This window comes from Phycodurus eques, chromosome 13, assembly GCF_024500275.1.
Source record: "Phycodurus eques isolate BA_2022a chromosome 13, UOR_Pequ_1.1, whole genome shotgun sequence".
Lineage (NCBI taxonomy): Eukaryota > Metazoa > Chordata > Actinopteri > Syngnathiformes > Syngnathidae > Phycodurus > Phycodurus eques.
The window spans coordinates 560,758-583,749 of NC_084537.1; the positions used below are offsets into that span (position 1 = coordinate 560,758).

The 22,992-nt window shown below is 46.3% G+C and overlaps 2 protein-coding genes across 6 annotated transcripts in view; both read right to left on the reverse strand.

Moving 5' to 3' along the window:
• Positions 1-4,401: 4,401 nt before the first annotated feature.
• ptf1a (pancreas associated transcription factor 1a) lies at positions 4,402-5,265 on the reverse strand. Its single transcript, XM_061694343.1, has 2 exons — positions 4,677-5,265; positions 4,402-4,604 (listed from the first exon to the last, which is right to left on the reverse strand). The coding sequence occupies exons 1-2, from the start codon at positions 5,263-5,265 to the stop codon at positions 4,402-4,404; spliced, it is 792 nt and encodes a 263-aa protein (XP_061550327.1).
• A 5,360-nt stretch (positions 5,266-10,625) lies between these two features.
• The window catches only part of LOC133411473 (disks large-associated protein 1-like), a 64,314-nt gene continuing 51,947 nt past the window's right edge, over positions 10,626-22,992 (reverse strand). For 2 of the 5 annotated variants that reach the window (XM_061693904.1, XM_061693903.1), the window contains exons 12-15: positions 22,095-22,227; positions 20,302-20,393; positions 19,797-19,949; positions 10,626-15,189 (exon numbers count right to left, since the gene is read on the reverse strand). In XM_061693904.1, the coding sequence (XP_061549888.1) occupies positions 14,965-15,189; positions 19,797-19,949; positions 20,302-20,393; positions 22,095-22,227 (603 nt within the window). In that variant the 3' untranslated portion in view covers positions 10,626-14,964. Of the gene's footprint in view, positions 16,386-19,002; positions 19,145-19,796; positions 19,950-20,301; positions 20,394-22,094; positions 22,228-22,992 lie in introns of those variants that run through there. The other 3 variants (XM_061693907.1, XM_061693906.1, XR_009769672.1) reach the window with 3 other exon arrangements.

The following is a 22,992-nucleotide window of genomic DNA, read 5'->3' on the forward strand; positions in this document are numbered from 1 at the left end:
GACGCCGGCTTTAACACATTCGAATCCTGGCAACGACGTCGGATAGCGAGGGGGCGGCGGAGGCTTCAAACTATTGCAAAAAAAAAAAAAAAAAAAAAAAAACCTACCAAAAAAAAAATGCGTTCCCGTCGAGCCCAAAGTCCGAGTTGGAGAGAACAAAAGAGCCCTAAAAGCTGGAGTGTCCTCTTGTGCGCCAGTGTGACGGAAATTTGCATACGAGCAATTTATCACTTTTTGTTGCAATATTCGGGGAAACGTGAGCATTTGTCACACAAGTTGCGCAGGCACCGAGGCAACAAAACGCTCGTTTCTGCTTCTTTGGACGGATTTATGACTGACATTATTGACGGGCCGATCCGGTCTGCTTCATTTCCATATCTTTTCACGCGGACTTGCTTTGTGAACACACTGTAATATTTCGCGATGGGGCGCGCAAAAGCTGCGCACAATGCCGCTCATCTCAGGCGCAACAAAGATCGTAGCGCTTCTCTCTCGCGCGCTCGCTCGGGTGGAGGAGGTCAAGCCACCGCGTGGGTGGGGGTGGGATGCGCTTGGCTGCTTCCAAAGGCCATTCCTTATGTTTCCACCTGTCGAGCAGTGACCGGCAGGGCAGGGCTCGCTGCGATCTGCAAGGAAAAGGACTTTTTTTTTCCCCCACACGCGCGGTCCTCGGCCACTTGTTCCACCTCAAGAGACCGACGTCAGTTTCTCAACACCACTTTCGACAACAGAAACACTTTTCGCACACTACATTTGGAGTTTTGCCGGAGAAAGAGACCAAACCTCTGCCACCCGCAAGCGAGGTGTTAACAAATAGTCCTCAGTATTCTGTCATTAAAGAGCGTCTGGGTGCGGTCCCACCGCGAGTCTTGCTTATGCGCGCACAAAACTAAAAGCCCGTTGTTGTTCTCTCCGTTCGACGGAAAACCCGCGGCATGGGGTCGTCCAACAGACGACGCCGTCCGCGCTGCTTCTGCCGCCTTTCCGGTTCTCTGCGATTGCGCCGGCGTGCGCCACGCCCACCCGTTGGCCCGTCAAATTGCAGCTATTTGCCAAGTTCAATCTACTCCCGAAAGAAGGCCAAGGGCTTCCAAGGGACCGCGGAGCATTCGCTTGGCCGGTCACGGCCGCGCAGGCAGAGGGCGGCCTTTTCAAAGTCGCACGGCCTCGTCTGTCCGCGCTGGGCGAAGCACTCGCGCAGCGTGCAAGTTTGCCATCGACTCGCTCCTTTCGAAAGCGGCCGCCGTCATCGGCTGCTCGCGGCCGCGCGAGCTTTTCATCAGCCGGCTTTGTTCCCGGTGAAAGTAATGCCTCCGACCGAATATTTGCCATCGGCTTGAAGACCCCGGACAAGAGCCCTCGAGCTTTGGCAAAAATCGGAGCCGGTCATTCATCCTGTCACTCCGCATTCAACGCATACAAGCCTGTCCCTGTTAACATGAATGATTCACACAAACAACACAAAGGCTCAAGTCCGTTTATGGCTCCAATATGTTTTATTCGTGTGAAGATGTGCCCGCGGCTGTCTTGCTCGCAACTCTCTTTCAGTCTTGAGTAGCCCTACACTTCGGATTCGACAATCGCGGCATCTGCTGAATGTCGCGGATCCGAATATGACACAAAACAAGAGCGAAAGCCCCGCAGAATGAGGGATCGACGCCGCAGACGAGACAATGGCGCGGGCGGCACGGCGACAGCCGCGCGGTCGCGGGGGCGCCGGAGAAGACAGTTTGCTCCGTTGTGCGGAGGGCGCCAGGTGACGGCAAGGAAATACAGCGAATCCTCCTCCTTTCTCCCCTTGACAAAATGGCACGCATAAATTGAATTGTCTTGCTGTTAATTGGGGGCGCACAAAACAAACCTAAAGCCGGCTTGAGTCTGGCTGGCCTGCGTGCGCTGCCGCTTGCGCTTTGAGCCCGCCATTGAGGCCCGTCATTGAAACCCTGTTTTATTATCGCAAAACGTCAAGCTTTACACTCGCCATATTGTCTCCCGCACAAAGGCTAATGGAACATTAAAGACGCGGAAAACGGTGCCAACCCGTCTCGTGGACTCTTTGCTTGTTTTTAGGGCAGCTGCTCTCCACACGCTCGGGCGCAAAGACGTGGAGGGGGGGGGGGGGAGGGGGGGGGGGGGACAAAAAAACAACAAAAACAAAACAAAAAAAGTTGCGACTACCAGGTGCATCCTCGAAGAACACGGCCGAGATCCGCTTCGTCGGGGTGAGCGCTCATAAAGATGCAATTGAAATTGAAAGGTCAAGTTGAGAAGAAAAGAGCGCGCGGCGAGGGGAAGGTGATGCTCTCCACCCCCCCCCCCCCCCACCACCCCCCACCCCCTTGCCTTTCTTGTCTTTTGCCCACTACAAACCTTCTGGCCATCGAGATTTAAGATGACGCCTTGGCACCGGAAAGAAAGGAAACATTCAAGTCCTCGAGGAGCGCTTTCATCCGCGCATCCATCGAGTATTCCGTATGCAGGTCGCAAAACAGTCTTGAGAGGATGAAGAGGAAAAACCTCCTCCAATCACAGAGCGGCCTGCTTTGCTGGATATGAAATTCGGATGGATGGAAATCGGGCGACGAGCAAAACTCGTCAAGTGTCAGAAGCGCGAACGGTAGCGCTTCCACGTACGGCGCAAATGTATTCAATTGTCATTTGCGTATAGTTCCGCGGGGACAAGGCGAGCAATTTCAACACGAATACTCGTCATTGGGTGAAGATAACAAATCGTACAGTTCTTTCGTTTTTGTTTTTGTCAACTGACGCTTTTTTCTTTCTTTGTTTTCCAGTCATCAAATGTTTTTGACATGTACTTATTCGAATGAAGTCAATTCCCCCCCCCCCCCCCCCCTCAGTTTTCGGATGTGATGGAAATTACATTGGGGCAAATATTTAAAAAAGTTATTTTTTTATTAAAACGTTATTTTTTCAATATTTCAATATTTTTTTGGAACGCAACAAGAATCTCGGAAAGCACTGCGCGTGTCTTTATTTGTCTGTTTTTCCCCGAAACTCAACAAATACTCGGATGTGTTTCAGGCGCCACCATATTCAAATACAATAGCGTAGTAGGTCTACGTGGTCATCGAAATAATGTCATTGCAGGTCACTGAACCATGGCGTGCAGTTGATGTGCAGTTGGAACATTATATCTATCAAGAGGATACATACCTATGATATTTCGTTGCTTTGCCTGTGTTAGGAAATAAAATGTAAAAAAAAACATGCACACGCGTCAAGTGATGGTTTCTTTTTCAAAGGCCAAACTTTGCAAATGTTGCTGCGCTTCCAAAATGGAAGCGTCTCGCGCGCGCACCCCAGATTCGTTCGGCAGTCGATTCTCTGGGCTGCGTCCTCCTTTCCGCGAATCAGCGCGGAACCTTCCACGCGTTTCCTCGAGCGAATGGCCGCTTGGCGTGGCGCGCGTCCATTGAAGGTGCGAGGAAATGCGAAGCCCGGAGCCCCCCGAGCGCAACAGGCCCTCCTGCAGAACACGTCAAGTTGCCCAGCTTGGACTCGCTAACGTCTTGGCTTTCTCATGTCTGTAAAACTCCACACGTGCAGGGCAAAGAATTGACAACTGCGAAAAAGCGAGCTGCCTTCCGGCGCGCAATGTCAACCCGTGTTTCTGCACGCGCCCGTCGGGCGGCAGGCCGCGAGGTCCCTGCAGTGGCGCGACACTCCGATCGGGGAGGCCTCCGGCGAGCGGCTACCGTGCGGCCTCGCGCCGGCTCCCGTTTGCGCATGCGCGCACTCCCCGCAGCTGCAGTCCAGTCCCAATGGATGATGATGATGCGCACGCCAGCTCTCGGAAGACAAGGGCGGGAGTTTGTTCAAGTATTGCAGAAGGTACTGCAGAAGAAGGGTTCGGGCACAGAAAAACGCAATACCTCCACATTATTCTTTATTGTGATGATGACAATTTGGGATTTGGGTACAGAGTTGAGCAAAAATCGCGCAAGTCGACGCGCAGGATTTGCGTTCGGGCCCCCGCGTACCTTCGCGTACGTGCGTCTGCGCCAGCGCTCGAGTACCGCGGTCGCAAATGGATGACGTCCCGTGTTTTGCTTCCTGTCGTCCGCTTGCACACAACGGGAACACTTGCCGCTTCGTTATTGTCCATTGGAATTTATTTGTAGATTGGATAGACCAAAATACGTCATCGTCGGTGTCAAAAGAAAAATAAATATCTCATTCTTTGCCATTAAATTACAACATATATTATTAGCGACGTTAAATACACGATTGCCAGCAGCCTCCATTGAAAAATAAAAACAAAATAATAATAATAATAATAATAATAATAATAAAGCAAGTATATTTCGAAAAATGACAATGTACAGGATGGCGTTTCCGTGGCATCAGCAGAATCGCGTCCTCGCCGAGCATTCGGTCAGTCTAGACCAGCAGGCCGAAAGGGGGCTCGTTCTCGATGTCCGCCAGGGGCGACTTGCTGTGCACTTTTCGGGGGTCCTCCGGGGTCCACACCTTGGCCGTGCGGATGACGTTTTGGTCCCGGAGCTGCTTCTCATCCGACCAGGACAGCGAGTGGCCGGCCAGGGGGGGCAGGCCGAAGTCGGGGTCGCTCGGCGAGGGGGACCCTGCGGACAATGACGTCAATAAGCGATCGCGTCGACGTTCGAAATGTTGAAAGCGTCGCGAACGGAACGTACTTGCCCCCCGGTGGCAGATGATGACCTTCTTGGGCTGCGCGTGCGCGTCGCCGCCGCCGGGGTTCCGGACGGGCAGGTCCGACCGCAGCAGTTCCGCCAGGAAGTTGATGTAGCCGATGGCCAAGCGCAGCGTGTCCACTTTGGAGAGCCTCTTCTCGTAGGGCAAGGTGGGGATGTGCGTGCGCAGCCCCTCGAAGGCGTCGTTGATCGACTGCATCCTGCGCCGCTCCCTGATATTGGCCGCCTGCCTCAGCTGCTGCATCTCCGCGTCAGACCTCGCCCTGCGCCGCCTCTTCGACAGCTCCGGGACGCCGTAGGAGAACGCGGACGACGAGGACGAGAAGGACGAGAAGGACGAGAAGGACGAGAAGGACGAGAAGGACAGGTCGCCCGCCCTGCCGCCGCTCTCCTTGCCGGCGTAAAAGTCTTGGAAATGCTTGCCGAACAAATCCACGTCATCGTCCAAGAAGTCGTCCGGGTCCAGGTTGGCGTCCCTCGAGGACTGGTCGGTGAAAAAGTCGTCATCGTCGAAGTAAGGAGGGGAGGAGAACGAGTCGAGGGCCGAGAACGGGTCCAACACGGCGTCCATGTTGGTCTTGTGTCTTTTGCTGGACGCGGTCGCCGCTCACTTGACTTTACCGGGGACGCACGCACGCACGACCGCGAGGCCCCTTTATAGCGACAGCCGCAGTCGCGTCGCGTGCCGCTCGCTCGCGGCGCCGACCAATCGCGGGGCGGTCCGCGTGATCGACCCCTGCGAGGCCACGCCCACGCGCCGCGCCTCAGCGTGCGTCCAAACAGCCCAAACAAAACAAAACGGCTGTCAAATGCCCTCGCGGAAGTTGGAATGGGACTGGTAGCGTTTACATTTCAACAAAACCAACAAAAATAAAACGCGGCCCCCACGGAGTAGCGAATTGGGCGTTGCGCGGGACTCAAACGTGAGCGCACGGCGGAAGTGGAAGGCCTTATTCCTCGGAAACGAAACTCGTTGAACAACCGATCCACGTGCTTGGATTAAGTCCACTCAAGTCCACTTTCGGGCTCATTTTGGGGGTCTCGCGAAACGGGAAATGTTCGCTTGCACAAGATTAAAACGTTCGCCACTGACGTCATTTCGTTGAAAAAGAAGCAATGCTAATTGCACGCATTTTAGTCACGTGTTCCAATGCGGTGTATTCAAATGGCTCATTTTTCCGTGGTTAAAATGTGGCGAACCGACGTCATTGTCCTCGCCTTCCCTGGAAAATAATCCACGTTAGTCCCAAGGGAGGTTCATTGACTTCCTGTCAAGGCCGCCTTATTCAATTCGTTGTAACAAAATGGAAAACCGCCATGGAAGAACACATTAGTTTTCCCCCCCAGGATAAACGATTGTTATCGCGAAATGACAATAATGGGAGCGATTCAAAAAGGCACTGAAGCTAAAAAGAATTCCTTCTCGGGGCTCACGCACGTTTTCTTGCCCACGTATATGATGACGATTACGATGACGACGATTACCCTTGACGGCATCGTTAGTCGATATAAATGTGGTCGTTTTTCAGTGTGGAGCGTCGCCGGAACGCACCTCCAGCACCTCCGCCCTCAGCTCGCTCATTGCTTTTGCAGCAGTTGGCAACGGTGGTCGATGTGCCACTTTCTTTGATTTCTTTGATTTCTTTTTTTTTTTTTTTTTTCCATCGGGAGAAGTGGTCGAGAACTAAAAAGCCCAGCGGTGGCCCCGGGCCCGGGGCGCGCGCCTCCCTGACACCTCACGCGACAAATTAATGCTCCCCGGTACACCGACAGAACACTGCCCACCGGTTTGCTTGTGGAAGTACTCCTCTATTCAGGCCATTCAATGAAAAGAGTCACTTTGTTCCACGGAGAAGAAAAACAAAATAGAACCTTTGATGCAGGATGTGTGTGTGTGTGTGTGCGCGCGCGCGCGCGCCCCACGCGTATTGGTTGTGTGCTTGAATGGCGCAACCCCAGGCAGGCGGGCAGCGGCCGTGGGAAGAAGGCCACTTGCGCCAACATGTCGCGTCATCAATGAGACTTCGATGATGAAGCTGTTGCACGAGCCTCCAAACACACACACACACACACACACACACACACACAACCGAACAGGTGCCGACCACCACCGGGACAAGCCCACGACGCGCATCGCGTTGTCATTTGTCATCGAGCCATTGCCTTGACAACCCCAAATTCAGCTCGGAAATTGTGTCCGGAATGATTGAAAGTCTTGCTTAAAGATGCAACGATAAACGAGCATTGGAAAATCTACTTTTGGTCTCCGGGTCATTTCCATTTCATTGTTAACCCTTTAACACGAATCGCTTCTGTAAAACCGACACAATTTGTACAAATTGGTATATACACTCATTCACACATGTAACGTAATATGGTTCAAAAGTTGAACTTTGGCTGTGGGGACAATCGGATTTTTGAATTGGCCAAGCGTGACAAAAGACAATCTGGATGATTTTGTCAAAATATTTTAACACGTCAGACAAGTCCGCCGGCTCTATATGATTTACATACACATATTAAAAAAAAAAAAACGTTATGACACAATTATGTCACACCGTACAATATGCCCGAGCCAATTAAAAAAAAATATATGTATATATAAATGTTTCGCTTTATATAAAAATATAAATATAAATATAAATATTTAACAGACGTTAAATATAAAATATAAAATATGTTTTTTTTTTCGGGATGGTTTCGACTTGCCGATGACAAGTCAAACAAGTCGTTTGCAGTAGCGTCACGTCGGGCCGCTGCGATGGCCGCGCGTGGACGTGCAGACGCCGCGCACGATAATTTGAACCGTGCAACTTTGTAACGCGGCGTGACCGAGCGCTCCACGCAGCTCATTGAAGAGCGTGCCGCCATTCTGATGGAGCAGACCTGCTCGAACAGAACAAGTGTTGCGGTTCCCAGGCAGCCCCTCGCTCTGCAGCATGCATCGAGATTGACGTCGCGGCGGGTGAGCGCGCTCGCACACGCATTGGGGAATTAAGCATACTCGTGAGTTGCTGCGTGTGCGCTGAATTGAGAAAAAAAAAAAAAAAAAAAAAACACACACTTCACGTTATTCCTTTGAACAGACAAACGCACCGTGTGCGTTTGTCATCGATCACGATTATGAGTTGATGCTTCGTCGACATCATTTCATGTGCCCATCTTTGGATTTATTGCACTCATGATTGCTATACTATTGGCTATTAAATCGAACAATGAGATTATTCTATCCAATGTGGTCTTCCCGCACCTGTCGAGCGGGACGACACAAGACGTACAGTGGGGAAGTGCGCCAAAATGAAGGGAACCCCCCCCCCCCCCCCCCCAGAAATCATTACGCAAACACGGAACACGCATGCGAATTTTCTCCGCCATTTCAGCGCAAGAAAGACGTTTGAAAAGAGACGCCGCCACAATGCCCGTGAGCACCGTGTCCCGGAAAAGGAAGGAAATCCAGAAAGTGAACGACAGCAGACGAACGTGCGGAATTACATCTGACGATAATCCCGCGCAGTCATTCGACGGTAATCCCTATATAATCCCGGGGATTATCCATCTGGGTGCCGAGATAACAAATGGAGGAGATTTGAACAACACGTAGCTAAATAATTGGAGGAGATGTATTTTAAAGCTTCCTTGTAACGTTTGCTGCCTTGTCTCCGACTGCCTGGAACTCCAAATGAATCCCACGTATTTGAAAGAACTTTCATCAAGCTTTATTTCCTCCGGATACATATTTCATGCACTCTTGTTATTTTGCAGTCGGCTGCCTCGCGAGAGATGACAATAGACAACCGATAGAGCTGAAATTAATAGCCGCAGGAATGGATATTCATTCAAAAGTAGTTCCATTCCTGGGTCTGTCTCGAGGCAGACCCACCAAGTAGAGTGCAGACCTCCACCGCGGATGAATGATTAATAAATGCAAAAAGAATTTTGAGAGCTTTGCATTTGAGCTTTGTTAGTTAGCAGGCTACGTCCTGGTTGAACACGAAAACCACGTTCTTAAAAAGTGGACAATTTACACTCCAGTCTGAAAAAGACACCAATGCCACAGTATTGAGTTTTAGGATAACCCCCCCCCCCCCAAGCCCAGGGGGTGGGATGAGGGTGCTGGGGCGTTCTTTCCCTGAGACTGTGCATGTGTACATGGGTGGCTTTGGGGGGTAGCAGTAATTAACTCATCTGTTGCTGGCTGTAATTGATTTGGGCGTTAATCTGATGGATCTAGTCGAAGAGTTCGGCTTCAATCCGGGGAGACCGGAGAGAGTCCGACTCCGCCTCAGGGCTGTTGACGGCTGCGGGGAGGATGAACGAGAGAGTTCTCGAGCGTCTCCGTACGACAAGCGGCACAACTGTTCGTCTGCTAAACCAAGTCCACTCAGTCCAGCCACGGCTTTGAAAAGACGTGCGAGTCAAGTCAAGGCACATTTGTTTCGAAAGTAGCAATTAACAACAGACGTTATTTCAAGGCACTTAACGCATTATAAAGGTCAAGAACCACACGTCTCATCCATTATAAACTGCATACAACAACACGTGAGCAAGCGTTTAGCGACAGAGGCAAGGAAAAAGTCCTTCCGAGGAGGAAATGTCCAACAGAATCCAGGCTGCTCGGTCTGAGACGGAGAGACAGAGAAAACAGTCGAGGGCTCGAGCTGCCGGGGAGGCGTAAGAGAACAATAGGCACAACAACTGCCGCACGGACAACGGTGACAGTCCAAACGTGACAGCGACGGCGACGGTGGCGGTCACAAACAGATCGACGTCAAGGCGCACCTGCGGAGACCGAGAGCGCCGTCACGGCAGTCACGTTCGGCTGCTTCTGGCATCTTTCTCTTGCTGTCATGACTTTGTTTTCAATGAGTGAAAAAAATAAATAAATAGGGCCTCCTTTTACTGGGTTTACGTTAAGAAGCCACCGACCGGCCACTGAGCATCGGAGAATAGTTGATTTATTTCTCTATATTTAAAAAAAATATAAAATAAGACACACACACACACACACACACAATGAGACCAGAAACAGACAATCCTCAGCCCCAACCCGACGAGCTGACTTCCAGTTTAAAACATTTGTTTTCTTCTTAGTTGCTATACACGTCAACGTTCTATATCAGCTGTTGGTGAATTACTGCCATCTTGTGGTGAAACATTTGAAATGCTGCTATGTACAGGCATCAGTCTCAGTTGCTGGACGGAAAAGATTTACCATAACACAGCAAACCTGTCGAAAACTAGGCTCTAAAAACACGCTTCGGGAGTATTTAAAGAGGGTATTTCTATATTGCGGATTTCACTAATTGTGTAATGTACATGATTTGCAAATCATTGTAATCTGGTTTAATTTATGTTTAACACAACGTCCCAACTTCATTGGACTTGTGTATATATATATATATATATATATATATATATATATATATATATATATATATATATATATATATATTTGAGTATTTGAGTTACATTTATTTGAGTCCTTGGAAGATCATTTGGACTATGGGTCCCCTTTCTTTTTAAGCTTTTAAGCTTGAGCAGGGGGCTAGGGGCAGGGGGGTTCTGCACAATGGGCCCCGGTCTGTCGGGGTCGGGGTGGTCTCCCTGCATCTTAGCGCGGCCGCTCCCCTTAGCTGTCCTTTCCGCACCCGATTCCTCAGTGCCGACCGAGCCTCGCATGCTGTAAAAGTCAAGCAACTTTTTTTTTTTTTTTTTTTTTTTTAGTATAAGGAAACAATAGATATTGGTAAATAGCTCAATCAAGGCACGAGACCTCATCAATAATTTTATTAGTTTCATTAATAGTTATGGACATGTAATAATCTCTTTACAATATAACATAGGATCAGAAGAGCATGACAGATCACTGAACAAAACCTCATAGTTAAAAATAAATACATATATATATGTATATAAATAAATTAGAGCATGAGTAAACCAATACATGTTTTCAAATTGTATTTAGTACTAATAAGTACTAATATTGTATCTGCATGCGTTATGAATCAGCCTCAACCATGTTCTGTACAAACACACGAGGTTGGTCGCAAGTACGAGTGGCGTTCATCTCAACCGTGACGATGGGGCTACCGGACCACTGAAGAAAGGCCTGACACAGAAGACGAGTGACTCGGGAAGCACTTTACAGAAATCACTTTCACACACAGACGCTCAATCTTCCACATATTCCGGATGTATGTATGACTGGAACGCAATCACACTTCTTCATAACACACACACACACACGCGCACACACACACACACACACACACACACACGCACGGTGTTTGAGGAACAGACCATCATAACTCGGAATCGAATCTTACAGCTCTTCCTGAGGAGAAAGTCATTGAGCTTGTTCACACAAACCATTGGCAGGAATGAAGGGTTTGCAGCAGCAACAGTAAACGTTGCAGACATTAAAAGTCTGCCACGTTTTGACATTTTTTTGGGGGGAACAGTTAAGAAAAAAAATCGACATAAAAATATATATACTGTTTCTAGTATCCACTGTCATACAGAAAAACCCGAATCGGTTTCCATTCCCTTTAATTTCACTGAAGTTGCTTAGAAATACAATTCTTTTCATTTAATGTTATATGGCACTAATCAGGCAGTCAGAATTCTTCCCGTTTGATGAAGTATTCCATAAATGGCTCAGGTCTGTCTTTCTACTTTTTCAGTTAAAACACTAAAAATGCACACTCCATCCATTGCCACCATTCATCGATAGGCCACATTTCCTCAGACATAACTTGCTACTGGAACGCTTCAGACAGATTTGCTCGAAAAGCAGCAAACAAACAAAAAACAACAACAGCGACCAAAACGTACTTGCATTTATATGGCCCTTTCTTTTGACAAGTGTATTTCACATTGAATATGGCTCACCGTCATTGTCATTTCAACACAGAGGTAATTAGATGCTGTACAAAATGAACCCCGCTCCTAACATATCGGACATTTTGACAAATTAAAAAATAAACACAGTATACTTTCATTAAAAATCACAGATGATCACCATGGTCATACAAGAATCTGTCGTGCAGTATCTAAGACTGCAGCTATACTGTTGATCACCAGAAGTCCGCCCTGGGAGAGTCAGGATAGGTTTTAGCATAGCCGTGAATAGCATCGTCGCAGACAATCGAGAGTATCATTATGTTCCAACATAGATGAGGAATTCTTTTGGCGTAAGTATAAAAAGGCCGGCATCAAGCCAAGTCAGGTGACAATTGAATTCGGTTTCCGAAGACTGTGTGTTCATGATTGAAAGCGTCAACCCTTGCTCGTTTTGGCTGTTTGCATTCACTTCGGGCAGAACGTTGACGTATGGCGATGCTCAACCCGGGGCAAATATGGGATTATGTCATGAGATGATGTGAATTATACAATGGGGCGCAGCCGTACAGTCTTTTGTATAAAGGCATTTCATGGGGTGGGGAAGAAACAACAACAGAAACAAAACTAAGTATTGTCAAATCACAGTCTCTTTGAAATCTTCTAGAAAAACAGTGCAAAAAAGATCCAAATTTGAACCCGTTGTAGTTCACGCTTGTTCAGATCAGAACTGTAAGGCCAATTCCTTCGTCTTAGCTTCGACAAAAAACATTTGGGTTTGACATTAAACGACAAATAATGAGATAAGAGAGGAACGCTTGTTCCTGTCTTTCGTCACGCTTTTACATCTGGAGCTGACGCACAATTTAGAAGATGGAAACTTTTGTTTGGCTGGTTCTGACCGGCTACAGCCAATACATCCATTCGGAACGTCCCGAAACCACTGCTGTGTTAACAACCACCCAATTCATCAGTGGAAAGAAGCGGAAGGTTTTCGACTGGCCGAGTCCGTCCTCAGACTTCAACCCGGTAAAGCACGCATCTCCTGCTCAAAAGCTTAAGTGAATTCAATGAAATGCAATGCGCTGGAGAATCTGTTGCTGACTGATTCATAAATAAATCAACTCGAAGTTCATCGAGTCAACAGTAACGATTCAATCGCCGACCCAAAGTTGTGTGAAGTTGGGCTATTTGGCTGAAGAATAAACAAAGAAACAAAAAAAATTCATAATGTTAGTGAGCTCCGACCGTGTGCAATATGAAAGAATCGTAGAGAGATTTGATTGTCAACCAATATTGATAAAGCTGTACGATTCACGGGCGGCCACGATGCTATAGCCGTGCGTGCCAGATCAAATCCCCATCTTTAGGGAGCGGGTCAACATTTTTTATGACTGTCTTTCAAAGGTTATACTGACGATAATTAATAATTATTATTATTAATAATAATAATAATAATAATAATAATTGATTCAAGTGCACGTGCCGTTTCATTTCCTTCTATCTCTCCGATATTCAAACTCCAAGCTGGAAGGATGCCTAACATACGGTATTTCTGAGCTCTTCCATCTCATCATACTGCTTGTCGTCGACCTTGTATTTCGTAGGATTTGATGACAACCTTAGAATAACTATAGCAATAATAATTATATATACTTTTTGTTTTCTTCCCCCCCAATATTCCAAAACATCAAGGGGACAAATTGTGGAAAAAAATGGCCAGTTGAATTGCTTGTCTCCAAATTGTTGGGTCTCTGCCCAGCTATCAAGTGTGAAACGGATCTGTGAATCTCTCGGAGGCTGCCCGTTTCTTGAAATCGAGCTGTTTGGAATTTTGACCGACCGACGCAAACCGCGCAGCTCATTTACACAATGCCGCCCCCACGCCGAGTTTCTCCGCCCGCGGCCTCTCCGCTCGGCTTGGCAAAAAAGCCTCCACCTTCAAGTAGCAGCCGGATGTCGCGAGCTGTCAAATCCAAAAGGGAAACAGAGATGCGTTGAGCTTTCGGATGCTCCAATTAGCGTTAGCTTCTGATTGATGTGACATCCTGGACTGTTTGCTAAAGTTGACTACACGGGGAGGGGGGTATTTATGACATGACCCGACCCCTCAAAACAGGCTGATTTCTTTTGCTTCTAATTTTATTTCCGACGGCTGGATGGATGTTATTAACACAACCGGGCATTGTTTCTCATAAAATATGCATATTATCCATCAATTTCTTCGGTGCCGCTTCTCCTCACGCGGGTCGCGGGCGTGCTGGAGCCCATCCCAACTATTTTTGGGCGAGAGGCGGGGCGCACCCTGAACTGGTCGCCAGCCATTCGTAGGGCACATAGAAACAAACGAGCATTCACAGCTACGGGCAATTTTCAGTCTTCAATCAACCTACCACGCATGTTTTTGGGATGCGGGAGGAAACCGGAGTAAACCGACACAGACGCGGGTAGAACGTGCGACAGGAGAGGCCGGGATTTGAACCCCGGTCCTCAGGACTGCGAGGCAGATGTGCTAACCAGTCGCCCACCGCGCCGCTTATGCATAATATGTCGTGGGTAAATGAATTCGATTGATGTTTTGGCCTACTGGCTTGTGGAGTTTGTCACACAAGGCGTTCCTGCATTAGCACAGCGCTAAACAAGTGTTTCTGAAAATATAGGGTCTAGGGGATGAGTGTTGAGTGGAAGTGTTTACGAACGGCCCGCCGACGTCCGCATTTACAATCGCTGGCGTTCGGCGTCAACCTAGCATTCAAAGCAGCTCTGCTTACCGTCAACGTGGCATTCATTTTGCAGTTTCCCGCAGTACTATTTTTAGGAGGAAAACCGTGCGCGTTGTACCACTCGAGTAGTGGGGTCTTTTTCATTTCACCTGAACAGGGTAAGTGGCACCGAAAATGGAGGCCATGGTGACCTATTACGTCAACAGCCATCATTCCTTTAAAGCATACAGTGTAGAATAACAGAAGAGGCAATTGGAAACCATTTTGCTCCACCATATTGGCACTCAAAGGTCTGTAAGTATGTTGTAGAGTGTCGGTAAGATTTCTTCTTCTTGGCTGATAAGCTCAGACGCCAAATGGAAAGGATGTTACCAAAAGTAAGCTTTTTTTGTTGTTGTTGCTGAATGAGACCCGATGTTGGGACGGCCCTTCCGGCAGTGGAACTCAACCATCATGACTATCCAAATTCTGGAGTGCATTTCATCAGGGAAGAAGTGAAAAAGTAATGCACCGGTCCGGTGTAGCATATCTGTCATGGCTTTATAAAAAAACAAAATGACACTTATGGCCTCGGAGAAGTCGCGTGGTTGAAGTTAGGACATATGTAAATAAAAAACAATTTTAAAAAACTGCTGCCTATATATTTCGCAACTGACAGTGAGATGCGAACAACATGTGATGTGGTACTGTACTGCTGAGTAACGTCCTCATAGCCTTGTCTGCGCCTCGGGGATGTAGATCTCAATGCTGTCAGCGCTCTCCGTCGCAGAGTTTTGTCGCACGGATGCGGCTCTCTTGGCGGCCAGCAGGCGCTTCCTGGCCTCCTGTCGCTGTTTCTCAGAGCTCTCCAGCGAGCGATCTCTGGCCAGAGGCGGGTGGTGGTGTGGGGCCTTGGGTGGCTTTTTGGGGACTGGAGGCGGAAGCCGTCTCTCCTGGTGGGAAGAGGGCGGCAGGGAGGGGAGGGAAGAACTTTTGAAGAAATACACGAGGACTACTTGTGATGGCTGCTGAAAACATACTATTGCCTTGACAATTGCAGTTGGTTTCGGGATTCATTTGACCAACGAGTAGTACAATTTCCATTCGTTCTGCCTTATAGCCGATATGTTTTTTCCCCAACGACCTGAATCTTTGCCTAGAGTTTATTAATCCAAATAAAGTCAACTAATAGTATATTTTGAAATGAAAGCAGAATTCTGTCCAATATTGTTGCCAACCAGTAAACCCATTTTGTTTTCATTAGCCAATTTGATTTTAAACATTTTTCTTCTTCTTTCATTTTTCCATGATCAGGTTTCTTGTCCACTATATTAAACATCATAATAATAATAACTGTAGACTTTTCCAACCATTTAGAGCATTTATTCTTAGTGTGGTACTCGTATTAGTGGTAAGTGGGCTCCCTCTAGTGGTTTGCAAAAGAATCACAGCCTAAGTGCAGTTCGGTTCTATTGAACTTTTAGACGGATAGGGTTAGCATTTGCATATGATCTTACTTTGTTTGTAAGGGTTTTAGGTGGAATTTGTATTTAACTTATGTGTAATACATTTATTTCAGTACCATTTTATTGTTTATTGTGCACAGTGTTAATGTTCAAACTGCGCATCATATTACTGGCTTTAATATACAACAATACTATTGGGTTAACACTTGGGCTTACTATGCTACTGAATTTGAATGTGAGTCACGATGGTGGTCCTTTTTTTTATTTGGTATTTGGTGTCAAAATTTTGAGAACCCCTGCTGTAAAGTATGTTTATGACATTTGTTTATATATACATGTGTATATATAGAGGCCAGGTGCTTCATTAGGACAGTGACTTATTTGACTGAAATTGTAATTTTGTAATATCATTATTCCTTGACTGCAAAATGCACCGATGGAAAAAAATAATAGCCAAACCCTCCTGTATCCATTGACCTTGACATTAACTGCCAGAACGCACAGAATAGAAAGCCGCACAAGGTGAGGCAACAGCAGGTGTCAGAAGAAAGGAAGGAAGGGAAGAGAGAATTGTGGGTAGATGGACGGATGGACAGATGATGGATCAAGGTAGGCCCACAGAGGTTAAGGCCTTGTGGTGTTTCTTGTGGTGATTGATGCGTGGCTGTTTGCAAGCGCCTTCACTGTCAACACAAAGAAGCACAAGAAACAAACAAAAAAAAAGGCCATGAGAGCAAATGAAGAAGCCATTAGAGTCAAAAGTGGGCAAGATGAAAAGCCACATCAGATACTGCTGAGAGGGAGCAACAGATTAAAAAAAAAAAAAAAAAGAAACAGAGTGCAATGATGTCAAAGCCACAACGAAACCTAACCCTAAATGCTTGATGAAAGTAAAAAAAAAAACAAAAAAACAACAACTATATATATATATATATATATATATATATATATATATATATATATAGTTGTGCACATGGAACATAGCTGTCAACACAAATTCAAGTCTAAAGTGCCCAAAATCAGCTACATGTACTCACTGAAAAGCTATGAAATGCAAAATGTATCTAGGTCAGTAGTCACATTTACTTGAACACAGCAACAATGAATAACGTGTACATTGTTTTGTACCTGTATCATATGCTGCTTAGAAAAAACACACACACACAAAACATATTTAAACACATATTTGATAGAAAAACAACACATGCCAGAAAGAAGCAGAAAGTGTCATGGCTTGGCTAAGAACACATGAGATGTGGGATCTGATAACCAGCAGCTTGGAGACCAGTTATCATTGTGGACAATGAGTGTTTGCATGGTTAGTGACACGAAAGCATGCCTACATACGTTCATGTGGAGATGGTTGCGTTCCAGGTAATCAAATATTTATTGGGTATACGCTCAATCAAAATACAGTTGCAATCAAAATGATTCAACCCCCATTGTAAATTGTATTTATATGCAAAGTCTACAAAGTTAAAATCATTTGCAATGGACCAACAAAACACAACTTACATAGTTCAACACCACTCACTTTTCAAACTGTTCACTTTAAATGTGAACAGTTTAGCGAAGTGGCAAAATTATTCCAAGCCTCCACAAAAAGTATGCTTCGTACTTACAAGAACACCCGGTTGCTTCTATCATTGTTGTTAATTACAACCCCAATTCCAATGGAGTTGGGACGTTGTGTTAAACATAAATAAAAACAGAATACAATGATTTGCAAATCATGTTCAACCTATATTTATTTGAATACACTACAAAGACATTTCATGTTCAAACTGATACATTTGATTGTTTTTAGCAAATAATCATTAATTTAGAATTTTATGGCTGCAACACGTTCCAAAAAAGCTGGGACAGGTGGCAAAAAAGACGGAGAAAGTTGAGGAATGCTCAGTCAAACACTTGTTTGGAACATCCCACAGGTGAACAGGCTCATTGGGAACAGGTGGGTGCCGCGATTGGGTAGAAAAGGACATTCACAAGCAAAGATGGGGCGAGGTTCACCTCTTTGTGAACAAGTGCGTGAGAAAATAGTCCAACAGTTTAAGGACAATGCTCCTCAACGTACAATCGCAAGGAATTGAGGGATTTCATCATCTACGGTCCATAATATCATCAAAAGGTTCAGAGAATCTGGAGAAATCGCTGCATGTAAGCGGCAAGGCCGAAAACCAACATTGAATGCCCGTGACCTTCGATCCCTCAGGCGGCACTTCAACAAAAAACGACATCAATGTGTAAAGGATATCACCGCAGTGGGCTCAGGAACACTTCAGAAAACCAACGTCAGTAAATACAGTTCGGCGCTACATCCGGAAGTGCAACTTGAAACTCTACTATGCAAGGCAAAAACCATTTATCAACAACACCCAGAAAGGCACCATTAATGCTGAAAGGTAAATACAGGTTTTGGAGAAACATATGCTGCCATCCAAGCAGCTTTTTTTTTTTCATGGACGCCCCTGCAGTTTTTTTCATGGACGCCCCTGCTTATTTCAGCAAGACAATGCTCAACCACCTTCTGCACGTGTTACAACAGCGTGGCTTTGTAGTAAAAGATTGCGGGTACTCGACTGGCCTGCCTGCAGTCCAGACGTGTCTCCCATTGAAAATGCGTGGCGCATTATGAAGCGTAAAATACGACAACGGAGACCCCGGATTGTTGAACGGCTGAAGCTGTACATCGAGCGAGAATGGGAAAGAATTTCACCTACAAAGCTTCAACAATTAGCGTCCTCAGTTCCCAAACGTTTATTGAATGTTGTTAGAAGAAAAGGTGATGTGACACAGCGGTAAACATGACACTGTCCCAGCTTTTTTGGAACGTGTTGCAGCCATAAAATTCGAAGTTAATGACTTTTTGATAAAAACAATCAAGTTGATCAGTTTGAACATCAAATATCTTGTCTTTGTAGTGTATTCGATTAAATATTGGTTGAACATGATTTTCAAATCATCGTATTCTGTTTTTATTTATGTTTAACACAACATCCCAACTTGATTGGAATTGGGGTTGTATGATGCGTATTCTGGATAATTGTCTCAATTTCACTCATTTCTTGGGTTTGCCTGCTACGACTGCCTTTTTGGAATCCAACCAGACTTTCCGTGTCATGAATCATGTTGATTTTTGTTATACCCCATTATTTGCAGGGAGCCAATACCTACTGCAAATTGCAAAAAAAAACAACAACCAAAAAAAAAAACCATTATTGTTATTGTTACAGTTTAAATGGTGTTCATGTTCTGGATGGCATCCGGAATAGAAGATGCACAAACACGGCGATCGATACGACAACGGAGACCCCGGACTGTTGAACGGCTGAAGCTGTACATCGGTAGCTGTCACAGGTAAAGGTCAATTATTCGCTGTTCCAGCGTCAGAGCGAGATGCTTGGGAGCTCATCCTTCAGTTGTGTTTCTGAAGAGCTGCCTGAAGGGTAGATGGGGGGGGTCAGTTGGCGCAAGCTGCTGATGAGCTAAAACAGAGGCCTATTCGGACTTGAGACCCTACTATTATTATAGTCTCAATAAACGTCACATAAATTGCCTATCGATGCCACATTTCTAGGAGACAAGGCCTTGGCACCATCTTGTGGCATTTTAGGGCATTTCCACAAAAACAAAGGAGAGGGAGGTTTTTCAGTGAATACTGAAGAATGGGTTGTGCCCCACAAATCTGAGAGGAGGTGAACTCGAGAGAATCGAATTGCGACTAGACGGGGTATGCTTTCACAACTTAATTAACTGCTGCCATCCGATTCCATTCGTCCAATGCCTGCAAAAGACCTCCAGCAAGACTTGAGTCAGCTACTGGCAGCTGGTTCTGGGGTGTCAGGTTTCAAAGTAGGACTCATACTAAACACTGAAGGTCTTCATGCCCACACTCCGAAACCTAGCATTTCTGGTTATCTTTGTAAAGGCGGAATTTGGTGGATGTTGTATTGGAGCTCGTGATTTCATTGTGTAAGTGCTCATAAGCTTGTGGCCGGCCCTTGTATTCCACATCCTTTTTTTCCCTTCGACACTACTATATACTGTCTCTGACACATATACTGGAGTCTTTGTTTTGGGTGTGTCAGTACCTTTCTCTCAGGCGGGTCTAGGGGTCTCCAATTGTTGGCTCTGAGTTGGTGAAGCTCATCAAACTTGAGGCTAATGTTCTCAATGGATAACTGAAGCATGTCCCAAAAACCAGCCAGGTCGGAGGCTGCTGGCCGAGGGTGGGCACGGGGGTTCTACGAGCGGAAGAGAAGGAGGACAAAGAAGAAGGAATTTAGAGAGCGATACCCTCATGACGATAAGCGGTATCGAAAACGGATAGATAGATTCACACATTTGGCAGTTGTCAAAATTCTTAATTCCCTTCCATTTTCTTGGATGTTTTATCTTTGAATACTCTTTCTGAAGAGCGCTAAATGCCCACGGCCATCCTGCTTTCATTGTCAGTTGATGAGATGTTTGTTATGTTTTGCTTTCTTTTCGATTTATTGCTGAGACAGCAAGAATATGATTTACTTACATTTGCACTCTTACAGTTTAGAGCCACGAGTGTCTATGTCCGAAGCATACATGAAGATGATCGCTCACCAAGTTCTCCTCACACAGTTCTCTGAACTGTTGAAACTTTTGGGACATCAACAGCTGAGCACTTCCCATGGCACTCCTCATCTTCCCCAGAACTACAAGCACAGAAACAACAGTACACAACCAATGAATCAATAAAACAATAAAGGACCATCAATTGTAAAATACTATAAAACAGTATAAAATGCTGGCTCTAATCATGATAAGCACAAAATATGATAGGATTAATTACAAGGAAGGGAAATTTCTGAGTTGTGTGAAAAAAGTTAAATGAGGGGTAGAATGATACATTTCATAATAATACGAGTTGGAAGCCAGGTAAATGCAATTATTATAATATTATTATTAATAATGATCCTCAAGATGTCATATACCGCCCTTGCAGTTCCATCATTGGAGCCGGGAGGGCGCTGTGCCTCATCACGACCGGAGTATTTAAGCCCACCTGCTCCCGGAAATCCTAGCCGAAGTATTGCAGGCTCTCCTAGCGCTACCAAGGCCCACCTTATGTCAAGTAAGATATACTGTTCCTCGCTTCCCTTGTTCACTCTTGACATTCTTAGCCAACTCTTCTTTTCAAATGAAGTGATGCGGACGCAAGTGCAGGGAAGGTAGGGCAGGAGTGCAGAGGTGATCAGCACAGAAAACAGCAGCAACAAAGCTAAATACAACGAGGCGCACTTGGACGAGACACAAGAGAATGGAGAGAGCATATTGGCGGACACGGCAGGAGCAGAGACTGACGAGACCAGGCGGAGAGACGGACACGGTGAGCGGATGGGGGACACAGGAAACCACCATGTATCCCGAAAATCAAGACCCGATCATTCAGAAAAACCCACAAATGTTCTCATTTCAAATCCCAACACATGGATCATGACACAAAATGTGTCATGATCCAGTAAACAGTAAAGTATTCCAATTCTCAGGAGCCGCCGTGACAGTCCCCTGTCCTTGTTCGGACAGGGTGGCAGGAGCTGCGCTAGTCACCCGTCCATCTACGGACTGGGGGGCTTCAAGCTTTCGCCCTGCGAACACCACCCGTATAATTAGCTCTCGCGCCGCACTGTCGGCCCTGGCGTACTGGCCTTCTCCTTGACGGGCCTCGTTCGCTTCATGGGGCCCGGCATGCTGGCGGTCCACCCGAACAGCCATATACTGTGGCGCTGCTGCCCGCCTCTAGGGCCCGTTACCCCCCCCCCCCACCCCCTCCCCCCTCCTTTTTTGCTTGTTTGTTTTTGGGACATCTGGAATCCATCCCTTTCTTTCTTTTTCTAGACAAAGACTGTTTCTGTTTCATTTATGGATTTTGTTATGGATCTTTATTTTGGGTAATCTGGTGATTTTCTGTGTCTCTAGTTCAAGGCTTTCCTGCCCGCTTGTCATATTTCGTGCTCCATCTGGTCTTGTCAGTTTCTGCATTTTCTCCTGCCAGCCAACTCACTCTCTCCATCCACTGATATTTCCACCAGTGGCACTCTGTGTTCATATGCTGCGTGTCTGCGGTGATCGCCTATGCATACCGGCCCTGCCTTCGCTTGGATCCTCCTCCCTTTTCGCTGCACTCCATCAAGACGAACCCCACCACGTGACCTTTCGTTTATCAGTTTGAATCTGGTATCTGCTAGGGAATCCTGCTAATAAGTGTGGTGGAAAAGAAATGGAGGAACTAATTGTACAAAACCCCATTTTTTTTTTTTGGTATAAATTCCTTTCTGAACTTCATGCCTAAATATCTGCTGCATCAGAAATGCAGACTAGTACTACACCACATCGTCCCTCTTAAAAAGACATACCATCCTCCGGAAGGTCATTATGTTGTTGGTCCATCTCCATCTGTCGACACCAGCCCTCCATGCGATCGGTCTCAGCCTGTAGCAGCTTCAGGAACCAACGGCCATCCCGCTGACACACCGTCCTCTGCACCGCCTGCCAGACGTAACTTCTGAGTGCCACGAGGTCATCTGTACACTATTTTAACATCCGATTCTGTCAAAACCACTTGATGCCACACTAAATTTTTGTGAACACAAAGTCACGTTTATGGTCAGGGCTGACTCAGACACGTCCTGGGTCAGCCCTCAGCTATGGGTCCATACCGCCGAAGCATCGGTGACCCACAGTGAACCCTCTCTCTTCCACTCTCTCCATATGTTCACATTCACTTGCTGTCCAAGTATGCCACTAACCTCACATTTGATCTCCCGCTGTAGTAGCTTCCAGTGCCATAGACAACAACCTTGTAAGTGAATTTGTTCTCTTTCATAGGCTTACAATTATATCACAGTTACACCTATTATTCCGTGCACTCTCGATGTATTCAGTGTTTTTCTTTTCTTTCAACGGGACATGAGCCATGATGAAGGCTTCATGCCGAGTCTTGAGTCTTGAGGTTTTTCCCCCTCGCCTCTGTTACCATAGCGCTAGCTCATGTTGGGCTTCACTGGCTTTCCTTCACCTGTGAGGAGGGTTTGCTCGACCTTCTACCAAATGTAAAGTTTCTTATGATAATGTCTGTTGCGAATTAACAATATAATAAAGATTGACTTGGCTATATTGTTGGAGTTTGTTTTTGGAGAAGACAATTTTATTATTATTTCATAGTCTTGAGAATTCTACTCCTTGAGGGATTTGAAAATCAAGTTACAGTATGAGATAATATAGCCTTCATCGATATGAATATCGATATACAAA